General features: G+C 42.0%; 3 protein-coding genes across 4 annotated transcripts; 2 read left to right on the top strand and 1 right to left on the bottom strand.

Moving 5' to 3' along the window:
* The first annotated feature begins 5,977 nt into the window (after positions 1-5,977).
* On the top strand, positions 5,978-7,228 carry npy7r (neuropeptide Y receptor Y7). The gene has a single exon (XM_083686407.1). The coding sequence runs from the start codon at positions 5,996-5,998 to the stop codon at positions 7,124-7,126; it is 1,131 nt and encodes a 376-aa protein (XP_083542533.1). The 5' UTR covers positions 5,978-5,995; the 3' UTR covers positions 7,127-7,228.
* Positions 7,229-8,743: 1,515 nt separating this feature from the next.
* Positions 8,744-12,784, top strand: prelid1a (PRELI domain containing 1a). The gene is made up of 6 exons (XM_083686408.1): positions 8,744-8,844; positions 9,372-9,487; positions 9,765-9,990; positions 10,703-10,816; positions 11,084-11,162; positions 11,501-12,784. Exons 2-6 carry the CDS (start codon positions 9,396-9,398, stop codon positions 11,620-11,622), a joined length of 633 nt encoding a protein of 210 aa, XP_083542534.1. The 5' UTR covers positions 8,744-8,844; positions 9,372-9,395; the 3' UTR covers positions 11,623-12,784.
* Positions 12,785-13,025: 241 nt separating this feature from the next.
* mxd3 (MAX dimerization protein 3) lies at positions 13,026-16,806 on the bottom strand. 2 transcript variants are annotated; one of them, XM_083686409.1, is made up of 6 exons: positions 16,649-16,806; positions 15,907-16,009; positions 15,666-15,695; positions 15,360-15,477; positions 14,611-14,776; positions 13,026-14,444 (listed from the first exon to the last, which is right to left on the bottom strand). In XM_083686409.1, the coding sequence occupies exons 1-6, from the start codon at positions 16,716-16,718 to the stop codon at positions 14,326-14,328; spliced, it is 606 nt and encodes a 201-aa protein (XP_083542535.1). In that variant the 5' UTR covers positions 16,719-16,806; the 3' UTR covers positions 13,026-14,325. The 2 variants fall into 2 exon arrangements, with proteins under 2 accessions (XP_083542535.1, XP_083542536.1); XM_083686410.1 differs by having other exon boundaries at positions 14,611-14,773.
* Positions 16,807-16,875: the final 69 nt, after the last annotated feature.

Here is a 16,875-nt window from a genome sequence, read left to right as displayed (position 1 = left end):
CACTTGCCGCTTTTTCAGTAGGCTAATTAAAGTCATTAGTCTTCTCTTCTACTCTAGTCAATGGCCCTATTATCACGGAAATTTGAATTAAACAGAGATGTAATCAGAAATAATCAGACGAGATGAACCACTCAGTCTCACGAATACTGCAGGACTGCCTGCTATGAGCCACTGTTCTCTGACCATAGGCTGTGAATTATTTCTTACCTTTCATACACTTGGCGGCCACCATAGTACATGTCCTTACCTAACAACAGTGCGCCCAAGTCTGTTAAACTAGTCTGCCATAGATTGTTTGAAAGCATGAATACCTTGAGTGTCAGCAGAAATAATTGGAATATCTTTCACTTGGGATCTACCTATATAATCAAATGTTCACTGGTGACTGGCTATCTTTCTTCTAAATCAATATGTTTTAATTGCAAAGACTAAAGCACTGTCACCTCTCCTTCCGTGCGCCGTGGCTCCTCCTGTCTCTCAAACCTGCTCTGTGAGAAATAGCAGAACACTCCAAGCAGGGAATGGATTCTCTCCCAGACGAGGGATTGTTGAGAGAGAGAGAGAGAGAGCATGCAACCTCAGTTCATGCATGGTAGGCTATGCGACATGAAGACGCCATAGTCTGATCATTGTCAGTTTAGATCAATGACACCACCAGTACTACTGGGACTGAGGAGAACCACAGCAGTCCGATGAGGGTCTGTGGAGCGTGGAGAGGGAGACAGCTCCATTGGCGGAGGACATGTCATCCTGAGTCTGTCTAAAAGACCGACAGTATGTTAGGGTTCAGTGCTTGAACTTGAATTAATTGGTTACATGGAAAATGAACACTTCATGACTCATTGCATTTTGCAAAATTACAGTGTTTAATTGTGTCTCAAGACTAAGTGTCAAGAGAGACATTATGGCTCTTCATCATCACCCCCCCTGGCACCTGTAGTACCTAATCAGGTGTGCAGACTGTGATTATTCAGGCAATATAATGCATCAACCAGCCTTTTTACGCATAAACCGATAAAAGACTGCATGGTGTTACAACACATCCCCTCGGACTGCAGGGTGGCCTTGTGGATGCAGGGTCTTGTTCTCGTAATTGAAAGTGTAAATTGAGGTGAGGAGATTGTGCCTTTGGACACGATCAATAGAGGTAATCTCTGCTGCGGGTTCAATCAGACCTACAATCATTACATCATTATGTTGCAAGTGCACTCACTCAGTACATTCATGCATTGATTCCCATAACCATTAGCTGTGGCTGGGGACTTTATTTTTTGGAGAAATAAACAGTCTAAAGCAAAACAGATATTGCAATATCTAAACCTCAAAGTTTATATCTGAGACGATTAAAAAGCAGAGTGCCAAGTTTTAAAACTTGATATCTCATCCACTTCATTTAATAGAAACCAAATACATTTGTTTAGATATAGACCTATAAGCAGATGTATTTATAATTCCAATAGTTAATATGTAAGAGAAATGAAGCCTTACTAGACTGAATGATGAATGGGCTGCATCGCAAAACAGTACGCTCCCATAACACCACCTACCCGGAAGCAGTATGCTCTATGAACTCAATCCACCTGTACTTTAGTATTTAGACTTTATGGACTGACCCAGTACTATTTATCTTACATTACATCTATATTTTATACTGTGTATTGTATTTTTCAACCATATTTTTTAACCCTTTCTAAGTGTATATGTATGGATGTTATTGTGTGGAATTGTCCTTGTTTTTACATGTGTGCTACACCAAAGTAAATCTTAACAATCTACGAATGGTAAGGCAATAAAGTCTTGAATCTTGAAAATATTGTTGAGTTTACTGTAGTTTATATGTCTTTTGGTAATCTTATGATTGGTCAGGTCTAGAGATGCACAGATCCGATACTGAGCATCGAAATTGGGCCCACATTGGCCTAAAATGCTGGATGGGGAATCGGAGATAGGGAATGCTATTTACCGATCCGATGCCATGACGCAAACTGGTAAAACATATGTGTGTCGACTGATAGCGGAGCTCCACAACAATAAAAACCATAGTCTGCGGTATGGAATTAGAAGAATGATGCCAAGCATAGCAAATCCACACACAGCTTGTATACAGCTGTTTTTTCTTTTTTTAAATACCCTTTTACCGGATTGGCACTCCGTATGGACTCAGGAATAGCTATTGGCGAAAAGTGGTATCGGTGCAATCATAATTAGGTCTATTGAAATCATTTTGATCTGTGATATCAGGAAATGTAATCTACAGCAAGCAATGTTAGAGACAGTGCTTTAATTTGCCCTTGTTTTATGCAAGTATACTACACCATGTGATAAAGCAAAGGTCAGGTTGTATACCTGAGTAAATAACTAGATTCCAGCAAGGTATTTGTTGAAAACATTGGGTCATATTCCAAGGCATTGGTGGACGCAGACCTTCAGGAGGACTTTCTCCCATAGATTTCCAGAGATGCTTTACTGTATGTTGAATTACATGCATAGACCCTGAAGCAAAAACCTTGATGCTTTTAGTCATTATGACATGAGACAGAATCTGAGAGATACATGCATATTGATCGGCGATGAATATGAAATAGGCCTACCTAAAATAAAATATGACAGTGAAAGCATAACGCTAGAAAACCATCATTTTGTAATGCGTTATGAAATGCAAATAGAAAATATGTATTGGTTTCAGATTGGAAACATAGAGGACTAGATATTTACATTCTTGTGTATGTCTTATAATAATCAGGGCAATAGGCCTATGATATTCCCCAGAGCTGTATATAGCACATCTCCGCATGCTCAACAGTGTACCGTGATAGTAGAACCTGTGTGCAGCGCTCAGCCTCGCCATATGCGCGTTGAGTGCTAGGGAGGAGCTTCGGGATTTTCACTTGTTCCGCGCAACATCTCATTTGAAGAGCCACTTGCCAAAGAGGATATACTGTGGATAGAAGGTGAGTCTTAAATGTATGGATACTGTAGATGTGTGGAATTTGTGCACAGTAATATGCAGTGCAACTAGCCGATTGCAAGATGCTCCGACTGTCATTATGAAAATTAGATAAATATTAAAAGTGCGTAATTATGAAAAGTTACATCTAACACACTTTTATCATCTGTATTTTAGGAGGCAAGTGTATAGCTGTCTCAGAGCAACAACGTCTGTGTTGAGGAAATTCTGGTTAGTTGAGCCATTGTACCATTCTATCTGTCTGAGACAATTGAATATTATGAAGCATTACACTGATGTGTAGGGAGAAATAACGCACTGCTGAACATGAGAAAACGCGCTGTGATTTTCTTATGGTAGAGTTTTTACATAAGGTGTGACTTGCACATCAATAGTTCATGCATCAAAACAAATGGTGGTATTGCAGTGAGGATAATGTTGACAGGACACAGTAAACTTGACTAGGTCAGCAGGTGTAAATGACAGATTGCACTACGTAGTTTGAGTCAAATGCTTGCAGCCTATTAAGGCTACAAGCATTTAAGATAAGATAATCCAGAAGCACTGTTGTGATTCTGACTAGCTCCAACTGTTTATTCCACTGGTACTACTGTGTTTGATGACTTAGCCGATGGTGAGGAGATCTGAATATGTAGTAGCTAGGCCTATTGTTTTATTGGCAGCAGTAGGCAGTTGTTATGGTCACAATCTCAGGATCCTAAACTTAGACACCGTTCAGTCCACTGGCCCAATGTGATTCTTCTACTTTATTCCATATATCGACCTGCATTGCTTTTGGCCTTCCATTTGTTTCTGTCATTGTTCCCCTGGAGCTACAATGACTTTAGAGATTCTGAGATAGACATGGTCCCTGTATGAAATACTGTGCATTAAAGTATTCAATCTCTCTCTCTCTCTCTCTCTCTCTCTCTCTCTCTCTCTCTCTCTCTCTCTCTCTCTCTCTCTCTCTCTCTCTCTCTCTCTCTATTGTTATCTTGATGTTCCAATATCTTGTTTTTACTAAACATATCTTGTTTTTACTAAATTGGAACATTGTTTGAAAATTGGTGTCAGAAAATTAGGATAAAACACTCAAACAACTGAGATTTACAGTAGGCTATAAAGCACACTCCTTCAGTTCCCATGTTTTCAATGACATGCCAAAGCAGAGGATCCCCAGAAGAACTCAGAGTGTCTGTCACTAAGGAGATGACCTTTCAGTAAGTGATGTCCTCTCTGTCTCAGCCATGTCCCAGAAGGAAACATTGAGAGATTTAGAGGGCTGTGCTCAGTGTGCAAGGATGCCTCAGCTCAATCAATACTCAAACCGACACCGGCTTGATTATCATTCTCCATAGAATTTAAATAACAATCGAAAAGATTCACAAAACCCAGATTACGCTTTTAAAGATACATGTGATCGCCGTATTAGTCACACACGACACACATATACAGTAAACTTTCTTTACACATGGGGATTTTCTTTTCTCTGTTCGCAGCTGAGATAGTTATAGTGGGATTGATGGGAGTGATGACTGGCAGGGTAATAGTAGAAGTAGAGTGCAGTGAATGATTATGGCAGGCGATCTTTCACAGAAATACAGTAGTGTCACAGCGGGGCCTGGGACGGACAGACTGTCAGAAGTACGGATGACACTTTAATATCTCCCCTGTGGGATGTAGACTCTCTGGGTGAGAGATGTCTGAACTCTCAAAGGGCTGACTCATCCAGGACGTATAGCCTCCCTCCGCCATGTTGCTTTAGCCTCTATGGAACAGGTGTTGATCTGTTCCTTGGGAGATGAAACATGTCTTGAGGGAGTGGAGAGCCTCATTGGAGAGTGCAGCTAATATCTGATGTTCTCCAATCAATTTAATTGTTAAGGGCATGAACCAGCACTTGGGGATTAAGATAAGTGATAATCAATTGATTTGCAATAATTTACTAAAACATCTCTAACATCTTTAACTTTTACAGCATTTCAGGGAATACAGTTCTCCAATCCAATCTTGTTAGATTGTTTTGATGATTGGGCTGAAACATTGATGTGATATGGGTCAAATTTAATTTAAACAATTAGCGTAGGACGTTTTTTTTTTTTACCCAGGGTGTGTTTTATCAAGTTTTCTTACATTTGGCGAATTTCTTTAAATGCACGAAGCTTGCGTTAGTTCAGGCAGGACCCTCAGGTGACGGGGCAGCTGATTCACACGTATGCAAAACATCCATCACATGTTCAGGGACAAGCCTTGAAAGAGCTGTGTTACGCAACACGCTGCCATGGTTAAACAGTGTGATGCCACTAGCTATGAAAGTAACACTTGTTGGTCATCCAACCCACCGCCCCAGCCTCCACCCACTCGGTCTCTCTGTGTGTAACCTTCCTACGGGGGGTTTCATAAGTCATGGGCTCCCTGTCATATGGTATTTCGTATGTTATGTTGTTAAACTGGGAGCTGTAGAGAGCTGAGCCATCCAATTACGCCAAACTTAAATGTATTTCCATTTTCATTAAACAATGATTAAACTGACGTGTGTTGTGTCCTGGCTGAAATTAACATTATATTGGATTAATTAACCAATGGTTAATTTGGTGTTCAAGTGGAGCTTGTTTAAGACACTGAAAGTAAACACTGTCTTGAGTACACCAGTCCTAACTTCACCCTCATCTACAGTATATAAACATGCTGAGATGGCGAAACCCACTGTCCATTAATGTGATCCTCTGTGGCTCAGTTGGTAGAGCATGGCGCTAACAATGCTCAGGTTGTGGGTTTGATTCCTGCTGGGACCATATATACTGAAATATATGCACTCACTGCAATGTAAGTCGCTGAAGCGTCAGCTAAATGGCATATATATTAATGATGGGGAAGCCCACTGTCCATTAATTCTATAAACGTCTGTGAATAACAATCTAGAGAGAGAAGGGGGAGGGGGGGTACTGGGTCTGAGGTCTGTCACATGGTCCTGTAAAATAACCTTACATCTGTTTTGTTTCTCACTACAGGCATTTGGACTGACTGGACCCATAGTTCCCTGCTGAAATGAGCCCCTCAGACCCATCCAACAGCACAGGTGACGCAATGCTCGTCGAAACAGATGCCACCTATTGGCACCACGGCAGTCTGGGTAATGACAGTACAGACATCTCCAGGCCTGGCTTCCACACTGACTTCACAAAGCACCTGGGAGTCCAGATCACCCTCATTACAGCCTACTCCCTCATCATCCTCCTGGGCCTGGTGGGGAACGCTCTGGTCATCTACATGATTGTCCGCTACCGGAACATGCGCACGGTCACCAACTTCTTCATCGCCAACCTAGCCCTGGCAGACCTGTTGGTGGACACTCTGTGCTTGCCTTTTACCTTAGTCTACACCCTGCTGGACGAGTGGATGTTCGGGGCAGTGCTGTGCCACATGGTGCCCTTCTCCCAGGCCCTGAGCGTGCACGTGTCCATCCTGACTCTCACCGTCATCGCCCTGGAGCGCTACCGCTGCATCGTCTTCCACCTGGGCCAGCGTCTCACCTGGCGCTCCAGCTTCCTCATCATGACCCTGACGTGGGCTCTGTCGGCCGTGCTGGCCGGCCCCCTGGCCATCTTCAGGGAGTACCGCCACGAGGAGATCCCCTCCATCAACCTGCGCATCGCCGTCTGCTCCGAGAAGTGGCCCAACGGGACCGGCAGGGATGGGGTCATCTACAGCCTCTCCATGCTGCTCCTGCAGTATGTCCTTCCCTTAGCCATCATTAGCTATGCTTACATATGCATCTGGGTCAAGCTGAAGAATCATGTCAGCCCCTCCACTCGCAGTGACAGCGTCAACCGGCGTAAGAAGACCACTAAGATGTTGGCTCTGATGGTGGTGGTGTTCGCCACCTGCTGGCTGCCTTTCCACGTGTTCCAGCTGGCCAGTGATCTGGACCTGGTGCTCAGGTTTAAAGAGTACAAGCTGATCTACACACTCTTCCACATCATCGCCATGTGCTCTACCTTCGCTAACCCCCTCCTCTATGGATATATGAATAAGAACTACAGGAATGGTTTCCTCATGGTGTTCCGGTGTGAGGATAAACCGGATGCCATTCACCCAGAGGGGTCCTTCAGGACCAGGTCTCTGCGGGGGTTGACTTTAAATGGGCGCAACGGTGAACATCCTCCCACTGCTGTTTAAGGCCCTCTCACATTTAAAAGCAGCTCATATTTATCAATGACAAATGCGTGAATTTATATGGACCTTATATGGACCTCTGGCTTGTGATGAAACTGCAACCTTTTGACATGATTTACGTTGCCTTGAATACCTGTTATCTTGAATCAAACGCAAAGGCTCAAAGTGAAGGCGTTGCATGTGAAACATTTTATGTAAAGCTCTTCATATAACTGTCAATGGTACCTGTGCAGAAATACTATTGTCCAATGAACTCAATGATGTGTCAAACAGTCAAACTTGGTGGTTGTAACCTCATTAAAACAAACTGTATCTGCTAGAATGGCAGATCTTATGCTGGTTAATTAACATTAATCAAAAGAAAAACACAATCACCTTTTCGGGACTGTTGAATTGGTAAGACTACTGGTTTCCATCTTTCAAGTGTAAGATTTCATCTACTAAATGGAGCAAAGGAGCCTTTTCACACCCACACTAGAGAGTTAAACAAAAGGAGAAATGGAAACTGCTGTGCCAAAATAAAGCGGCTGCATAAACTAGTGTCAATGTTCTATCAAATTAGTGGATGTACCTCATACATAAACAACTGTGAGCCACTTATGTATTAAGAGGAGAACATAGAGGCCTTGAGGGTATTGTTCTAGAACTCAGGCAGAAGGCTCTTGCTTTGCAAACACATAAAAGGCATTAACATTTTTTTTAAATAAGTTATAAGACACAGCCCTACGTTATTTAACTTTGTATCCACTGTTGATGGTCTTTTGAATAATGCAGTCATAGGAAATAAGAAAAGAAAATGTTTACAACTATGTAAAAGGGAGAACAACAAGCATGCCAACCCATTCTCGATGTGAAGAACATCAATGAGAGAATTGCAGGTAGTGTGTACAGTTAGAGAGCATGTATTCAGAATATGTGGGCTCCTTGTGACAACCAATCACTACAGAGATATAGCTACTATATAATATAATAGATATATTATATAACTTCCACACTTGTACCCATAGACAGTACATGTACCAACAATAAGATACTGTAATTCTGCTCTCTGGGCATCCGGTTAAAATAGTGATGAAGTTAATTATTGTGGTAGGGAGGATGATTCAGTCTCTATTGTTTTATTAGAGTCACAAGCAGGAAAACATACTGAACTCTGGAACTAGATCTTCCAACCTCCTCAAATGGTATTGCAGCCAAGGTATACCTATCCATATAATTGTAAGAACACATAGGAATCTATAAGATTTTCTATGGGCCATATTCTCCTTCAACAAAATAAATGAAGCCTTGTGAAAAAACTAAATTCCTTTTGGGGAGGGACATTTTCAAATGTCAGAGAAAATCAAAAATATTTCCTCATAGGACTATCCCCAAAATAATGCTGACAGAAATGTTGGCTTGATGTCAGCAAATATGATAGAAGCTCCTCCTTATCTCTGGGATATCATTCTGTTACCTGGGCTCGTATTTGTTTTTGCATGGTCTTTTGCTGCCACCTTGCGGTCAACATAAGGACATGCAAGCGCTACTCTAGCCATTCCCCGCTTGGTGAATTCCAGCATCTATGGCTTTTGCTCTGTGCTCGCCGGATATGTCGTTGCTTTTGACTTCCCTCTTGGCCCGAATCAAGAAGTCTGACATGTAGCTGCCAAGCTAAATACTTCCAAAAAGTAGGAGTAGAAAATGAACTTATTTCTCTTGTAAATGGTGTTGCCATCGAGGTAAGTGGCTTTCTTGCTATTAAAAAAAACAAGTGGGAGAATGTATTCATATTAGTGCTCAATTAAACTAGGTCAAATGATGTAATTCGTTGATGGCGTTTACTCTAAGATAGCCTAAGCAAGCTAGCTTGTGTAGGCGAGGGATTGCGGACGTGACCATTCACTTATTGATTCAATACTGAAGGCGCTGGCAATCTGTCCAAATGGCATTAGTTGGTCAGTAAGGACACACATTTTGGCTATATTAATTGTATGATAATATTATACTCAGGTTAACTATTATCTTGCCAATCCTATCCGTAGGTAGCTTCTCACTATGCCCACGTTTTGACTTCGGAATTTGAACAGCTGATTGACAGCTGTCAAAGTAAACGCAACATTCTGCTTGCATTCGTTTTTTGGCCGTGACATGAGTTTCCCTTTGTCTTGTGAGAGCTTGTGTTTCGTGATTCATTGTTGTGCGTGAGTGTAAACACGCATATAGTGCCATTCCTTTTCAATGCAGAAATTGTTACGTTTTATCACAGGTATTTGCTAAACCTTTGGGAACAATGGTGAAGTATTTCAGCTGCATGAGTCTTCTGAAAAGTTCCTGGGACCAAGTATGCATCGCGTTCTGGGAGCGGTATCCCAACCCTTACAGGTAAGGTTTAACTCCACTTAATCCAGCCACACTATAAATAGGTATCTTGTCTAACTAGCCTATGAATAGAATGTGGACAGTATTATTAAGCCACTTTTCCTGCTTGGTTTTGCTGTTGCATGCACACAGGACTTGATTGTTTTCTGTAGCTTAGACAAATCATTTTAAAGCTACTCACTTACTCAACCCTCCTCAAATGTTGGCAATTGTAATACACTACAAAGCCACTGTGATTCCGGGTTATTATTCACTCCATCTATCCTCTCTCTCCACACAGTAATCATGTTTTGACTGAGGACATAATCTTTCGGGAGGTGTCGCCAGGCAACTGTCTCATATCCAGACGCCTGTTGACCAAAACCAACCGGGCTCCTCGCTGGGCGGAGAAGTACCTCCCGGTGCAAATGGCTCGCAAGGCTTACATCATAGAGGACTCCATCGTGGACCCTCAGACCAGGACCATGACCACTGTCACCTGGAACATCAGCCATGCTCGCCTCATGGTGAGAGAGCACCGGGTGTTCAAACAGGGAAGGGAACAGGAACATTGTCTGGCTGCATACAGTGACGCTGAAAGGCATTAACAACTTTGTCATCAAGAGCAAGCATGCCGGGGCGTTCAGTGGCGTAGCACACTAAGGCGCTTACCATGTCATCGCAAGGTCCCTGGTTCGATTCCGGCCATCGACATATCCTGCATGTCATCCCTCCTCTCTCTCACCCATCCTTCCTGTCAATCTCTACTATCTCTATCCCAATAAAGCAGAAATGCCCTAAAAACACACACACACTCACACACACACACACATATATATATATATATATATATATATATATATATATATAAAAGAGCTCGCATGCCCTCCCTCCCTTCCTTGTGCAGTGCTATTGAACGGATATCAGATGAGCCCATATTTCTATAATATAATTTATCCTAAGCGACTTACATTGCAGTGAGTGCATACATTTCAGTATATATGGCCCCAGCAGGGATCAAACCCACAACCTAAGCGTTGTTAGCACCATGCTCTACCAGCTGAGCCACAGAGGACCACCCCCAACATCTCCCGACCGCATCCTTTGAGTGTACATTTACACCCTGAAAATATGAAACCGCTTATTATTCTTGTTGGGTATGACTGTTCATAGAGTGCAACGCTAGTCTACCCATTCCGTAGTCAATGTTGTGTTTTTGTTTTTGTTTCCTCCTGTCAGTCTGTGGAGGAGCGCTGTCAGTACAGGATAAACCCTGAGAACTCCAGCTGGACGGACATCGAGAGGGAAGCCTGGATCTCGTCCCACCTCTACGGCCTCTCCAGAGCCATTCAGGTCAGTGGGTGAAAGGGGAGCGCTCCACCAAGAGAAAGTCCAGTATCACAATTCAAGACAAGCTATGCAAGTCCAACAAGCAATGGTAGAAATTGTTGAACGATTTATTGCAGGGAATCTGTGTCAGCAGTAAAACTGCCCCGTTGGGTTAAAGCCTTGAGATCATATGACAATGAGTGATGTTGGTTATGTGGTGTGGACATATAACTATCTGTATAAATAAGATTCCTTTTTTCATTCACCTTCCTGCTTGTTATCACTTTTCAGGAATTTGGCCTCGCAAGATTTAAGACCAGTATTACAAAGACCATGAAAGGGTTCGAATACGTCCTGGCCAAAATGCAAGGTACGATGACCGTTTCAGTAAATAATTGTTTCTTATTTTGTAGCAGGGGCAATCAATCCAGTCACTTATCAGAAACTGGATGCATTGATTTGGAGCAATATCTGATGCAATTAGTTATACGAGCCTTTGGCAGAGTTAGTTTAGAATCGGCTATGAAAGAGACTAGTCATTCCCTAGCAATGTTCATGGCAACACACCATGTTGGTGACATGCAAAACGGAGCTAGCTAAATTAGCACCACATTATGTCTGAATTATCAACAAAGGATGCTTACGTGGTATCCTTACTCCTCAGTGGGTTCAACCTGCATTGATTCCAATGTTGTATCGCGCCTACAGGTGAGACGCCTTCCAGAACCCTGGCTGAGACAGCTACGGAGAGGGCCAGGGAGACGGCCATGGCAGCAAAAGAGAAAGCCAAAGACCTGGCCTCACAGGCCCAGAAGAAACAATATGTGTGAGGCGTCACCTAACCCTATTTAGGGAGAGGTTGCCCCTAACCTCTGGTCCAGGGTCTGATAGTTCTTACCCCCCTGATGGTTAGGGTTAGAATTGGGGGTAGGGTAATCTGATCATAGGACTGTGTTTAGGGACAGCATCCACCTTCAGAGTGTCAGTGAGCTAGGGGATGGACCACTACCAGAGTTAGGGTCCTAATACTCTTTACTAGCCTCCTTTCCTTGTGTCCTTTCCTTGTATCCTTATCTCTTGGTAAGGATAGGTGAGTGAACACACTGGACTGGTTTCCATGGTGTTCCCTTCACCTGTCATACAGTACATTGTCACATACTGTAAGTAGTAATGTCATCTGGGTGTCCTGTTACAGTCTCAGGCAGGGTCTAGGTATAGACAGGGTTAGGAAGGACTAGGAAGGAGGCTATTAAAGACATTTGAAGCAGAGCTCGGGGGGGGGGGGGGGGGGTATTAGCACTTCACCAGCCTCTACACCCATTCCCTCCCACTCTCCCACAACCTCTGAGCCCTCTTAATCTATGTGCTCTTCAGTGTTTTTCGTTACAGGTGTCAATTCACCGAAAGTGTTTATCATTTTTTGTAATACCTCCTTACTTGATGTAGTCTGTTTTCACACAGACGTTGTGAAACCGCTACACTTTTGATTTATCCAGCATTTATGTTTTAGATTTATGTCTGTAAATATGTTTTAATCTCAAATCTAGTGCAAAATGTTTCTGCTGAGTTACTCGAAGCAAAACTCAATGAGTATTCTCACTTAATCTGGCTTCATCCACATACTTGCTTTGTTCATGATTTCAGTTATTGTGCTTCTTTTTCAATTCAAAATGATATTTCATTGCTTCAAATTGAAGTTCTTAGTGTGATGACTAAGGGTCCACGTTATTTGCAGTCATCAACGGCCTGGGCTTGAGTGTTTTGGACTTGGCACTCTTGACATTGTGATGGACAGATGGAAAGATTGCAGCGGATATCAATGTCTGTACTTATGCTTGAAATTTTATTGAGAGAGTATAATGCAATTGCTACCTTTTTAATTACACACTGTTGATTTAGTGAGAAAATCGAATATAAACAAATCATGAAAGTATGTGCTTTGTTTGCAATGGCATCAGCTTATTGATAATAAATATTTTCTATCTCACTGGGCCATTTTGTGTTTCTCCTGAAAGAATATTTTCCTAATTTATCTACGAATTATTCTACTCTATTGTTATACACAGTGCCTTAAAAAAAGACATTTGTCAGTCTGCAGTAACGACAGGAAGTTAGAGTTTCTACGGTGTGAATAACCTAGTAATACAGGATAATCGATCACATGAACCTCACGTCAATGAAAAGACACAGTTGGTATTAAATACATAAAATATTTATTCATACAAAAGGCATACACTAGTGTAAAAATGCTACATAGTATTACTGGGAGGACAGAAAGAATGGTGAATGCATATAAACATTTTGTTGTTGTGAGACACAAGGTCATAAGGCATCTTATATTTACAATCCTGAAGGCACCATGCACTTCAGAGTATAACATGCAACGTTGGTTTAGTATACATAGACTGATAACACAGCAACATTTGCATGCATGAGTATTACAAGTACAGTATTACATTTCAGTAGAACATTTTTCTTTTTCACCACCACTTTCCTGACATGGTACATCTATTGCATATGTGATGTCAAGATATTCCTGGAAGTGCACATTTGTAACGAGCATTTGAAATAAAGATAGAAAACTATTTCAAATTCACATTACCAATCAAATGAGTTTGCAAACGATGTAGCACTAGTCAGTAAAGCTCTCTGAGAACACTAATTATGGCCCAGTGCGAATGAGGACTGCATTTGTGTCATTGGTCCACAATATGTAAGTGACAGCATTGTTTCATCTGAAAGCATGGTGAGGGAAATTCATGTAGCACAAATAGAAGTTCCGGGTACAGTTTGACTTCACTGTCAAGGTAGAAAATGTGCAAACATGACCAGTTAAGTTTAGTTAAAGCCCTGCTCAGAGTAATATACCCCCAACCCTTAAAAGACAAAGGAGTTGCTGTGTGGATGTTTTGTGCAACATAACAAATAAGAAATAAAAAATAAAGACAGCTATAATTGTTACATTAATAGATATACATAATACACACTACTCTATAAGTGCAAGCTGTACATCATCACAATACATAATAATATTCCTGAAATCAAGCTTGTTAGCTAAAGAAAAGCTGGAGAGAACAAAGAACCAATTTTAAGGCATCTTTCAATATAGAAATACTTCAAAAACCAGCCATTGAAATACAGATTGTGACACCAATATAAAACTGCAAGTGACACCAGCGAAGCTACTCTTCAATCCATTGTTGTTGATTAAAACACCTCTTCCTGTTTCAATTTGTAACCAATGATGTTAGTATAAAAAAAATAGTTAAAAACAGTGCTGCCATAGTGTGAAAGGACTGTCTTTAAGTACTTGCAGCCCAGAATAAACCTGCTAAAAACATTTAGCTCAGTCAGAGCTGAATGAAGATCAAGTAACATTTATATTAAAAAAACACAATTAAAAATGTATTACTTGTCAAGGATGTTGGAGGTCACCTGTACACCTTCTGCTGCTGCTGTTCTTCCTGCATTTTTTGTTTGTTTGTTTGTTTGTTTGTTTGTTTTGTTTGTCTCTTTTGGAAGGTATATCCTCGTCATAGCCATAGCGGGCCCGGGCTGGAGTAGCAATGGTCCACGTCTGTGTGTGCACCACCCAGCTCATCAGAGTCCAGACACTCAAACACCATGCTCTCCACGTCAACCTCCACATCCTCTGAAATGAAAGAACACAAATCTGTCACACCAGCCCTCGTGTCAACTGGTTTTGCCGTCGATTCTGCCCACGAGTCACGGGCTACGGTACTTCAACAAGGCCGTGACTTTCATAGAAGACCGAGACCCGAATCAAGACGGGTGCCGGTGGTTCTGAGCACTCTTACCTCTGTCGGAGTCAGACCTCTCGGAAGACATGGCGGACCCCAAGCTGTCGTTCCTCATCCTCTCTGTGGCCCCCTGCAGCTGCTCCAGCCTCACCCGCAGCTCTCTCTGCTCCCAGAGCAGACGCCCCTTCAGGTGCTCTGCACACTCATCCTGCTCCTGCAGCTTCTGAGGGGGACACAGCAGAGGAGGAGAGAGAGTATGACATCTGGAGCATCGAGAGCAAAGTGGTGAGAGAAAGAGAGGGAACAGCAAGAATGAAAGAAAAAAAGAAAGAAAGAAAGTGAGAGCACAGCGAGAGACAGTACTGAATACAGCCAAGCAGCCTAGATGTACTGAGAGTACTGAACGTCTTGGAACACCGAAAGAAACATTGTTTATATAGCTGCCCGACACAGTTACATTTACATTTATGGCATTTAGCAGACGCCTTTATCCAAAGCGACCTACAACAAATAAATTTGTTTAAGTAAGTGAATCATCTATTCATCAGTCATCATAACATAAAGTAATCAATGCTCAGACCAGGGGCCATTGGCAGTCACAATGCTAGAAGAAGATTTTTTCTTTTCTTTTTATTAACAGGAGAGAAACTCAGAGAAACTGAACAAGTCTTGGAACAACACCGAAATAAACATTGTTTATATAGCTGCCTGACACAGTTCATACTTCACACCACACTCATCTTCAAAATACTCCTGTTCTGTTCCATAGAACACCTTTCTGAACGGTGGCTTTGTGAGCATCCTACCTTGATGTGGAGCTCTGCTCGTCTCAGCAGGTTGAGGGTGGTGTTCCTCATTGAGTCGTCAGTTGTCAGAGGAACCTGCTGCTTCAGCTGCTCCAGGCAGTGCCTCAACTGAGCTCGCCTGCATAACACCGCAAAGCAATAAATACAGTTTCACATACCCTACATGGAATTATTATTTAGCTATATGCATTTAAAAAAAAAAATTACGGCTGGTCTGCTGGCAATGCCACGAAAGACATTTAACAATGACTAAAGAAATTTGAACGCTCAGATTATAGATTTTATATAACTAAGATAAATCTTTACCTGTGCTTTTCCAACTCATTGTGAACTGACCTGCGAACACAGAAAGACAGACGTTGCTAAAGAGTCACACAGTACACCCTCGTTTCAATAAAACCACAGCATATATCATACTAGAATGAAAAATTGAGGCTGACAGTATTTTCAGCGAAACTAAAAGCTACCTTACAGTGAGTTCAGTAAATGTCAAGTTTCAGAGAACCACGCCCTACTGTCAAAGTAGACAGGTCAGTTATGTGATCACCTGTTGCTGCCAGCAGGTATTTTCTTGTTCTTCTGCTTGTTTTTCTTCGTAGAATCCCCATCGCTATCGAAAGGTAGCACTGATGCATAGCCGTGTTCTGCTTCTGTGAAAGCAGAAATGTCACCCGTTTCTGTGATCACACGAAGTCCCCATTTTGGCAAACACTTATTTTATAGATCGAGTCAACAATGAACGTTACAGGAAAAATGTCTATATCGCTGTGTGTACAGGACAGGGACATAAACTTTGTTTCTGTCATGGGATTTCTGTTTTAGCCGAGTGTATTCATGACAAGTGTCACACAACGACGCTGACTGTCTGTTTTGGTGTTTTGGCGCCATCCTCGTAAAATTTCATCGCACACAGAATATCACATATTTGTTTCATGCCAGTGTTGTACAAGGGGCGACATCCACGATAGTGAAATGCAGCATTTTCACCATTCATTCCTTATTTTCATTCATTCTGTCGTAGCTCGGCTACATTTTCGAATCGTGTCAGATTGGCGCCTTTGTGTACAATGATGTGACCAAGTCTAGGTCGAATCACTGAGTCAAATATGATCGACAAGAAAACAACTTTCTCTGCGATAATGCATTGCTTCGTAAATAAATTGCACTTATAACAACTTTCACATGCACATTTCACCTGTACATCTGCATTTCATTCCTACACATTCGCTGTTTATTATGAATTTCATTTTCTGACTGAGCCTGGATGACAAGTAGTTGACAGACAGTACCTCGTTCTCTTCTATCCACATATTCGGCAGCCTGGAGAAGCACCTGGATGTTGCAAGTGTTCGTTTCCATTTTAACTGTTATAACAAGTCTATGAAAAAACACCTTTGAAGATGTATCACAAGGACAGTCCTGCAATAATATGTGCTACGTCTGCAGTTCACCAAGGAATCAGCTCCTTTAGCGACGTCATTTTCGTCATTAAGCCCACCCTCATCTACCGCTCCCT

Source organism: Argentina silus (genome assembly GCF_951799395.1).
Source record: "Argentina silus genome assembly, chromosome: 15".
In the NCBI taxonomy this organism is placed as follows: Eukaryota; Metazoa; Chordata; class Actinopteri; order Argentiniformes; family Argentinidae; genus Argentina; species Argentina silus.
The sequence above is the reverse complement of the archived record's forward strand: the minus strand, read 5'-3'. Positions and strand labels throughout refer to the sequence as shown.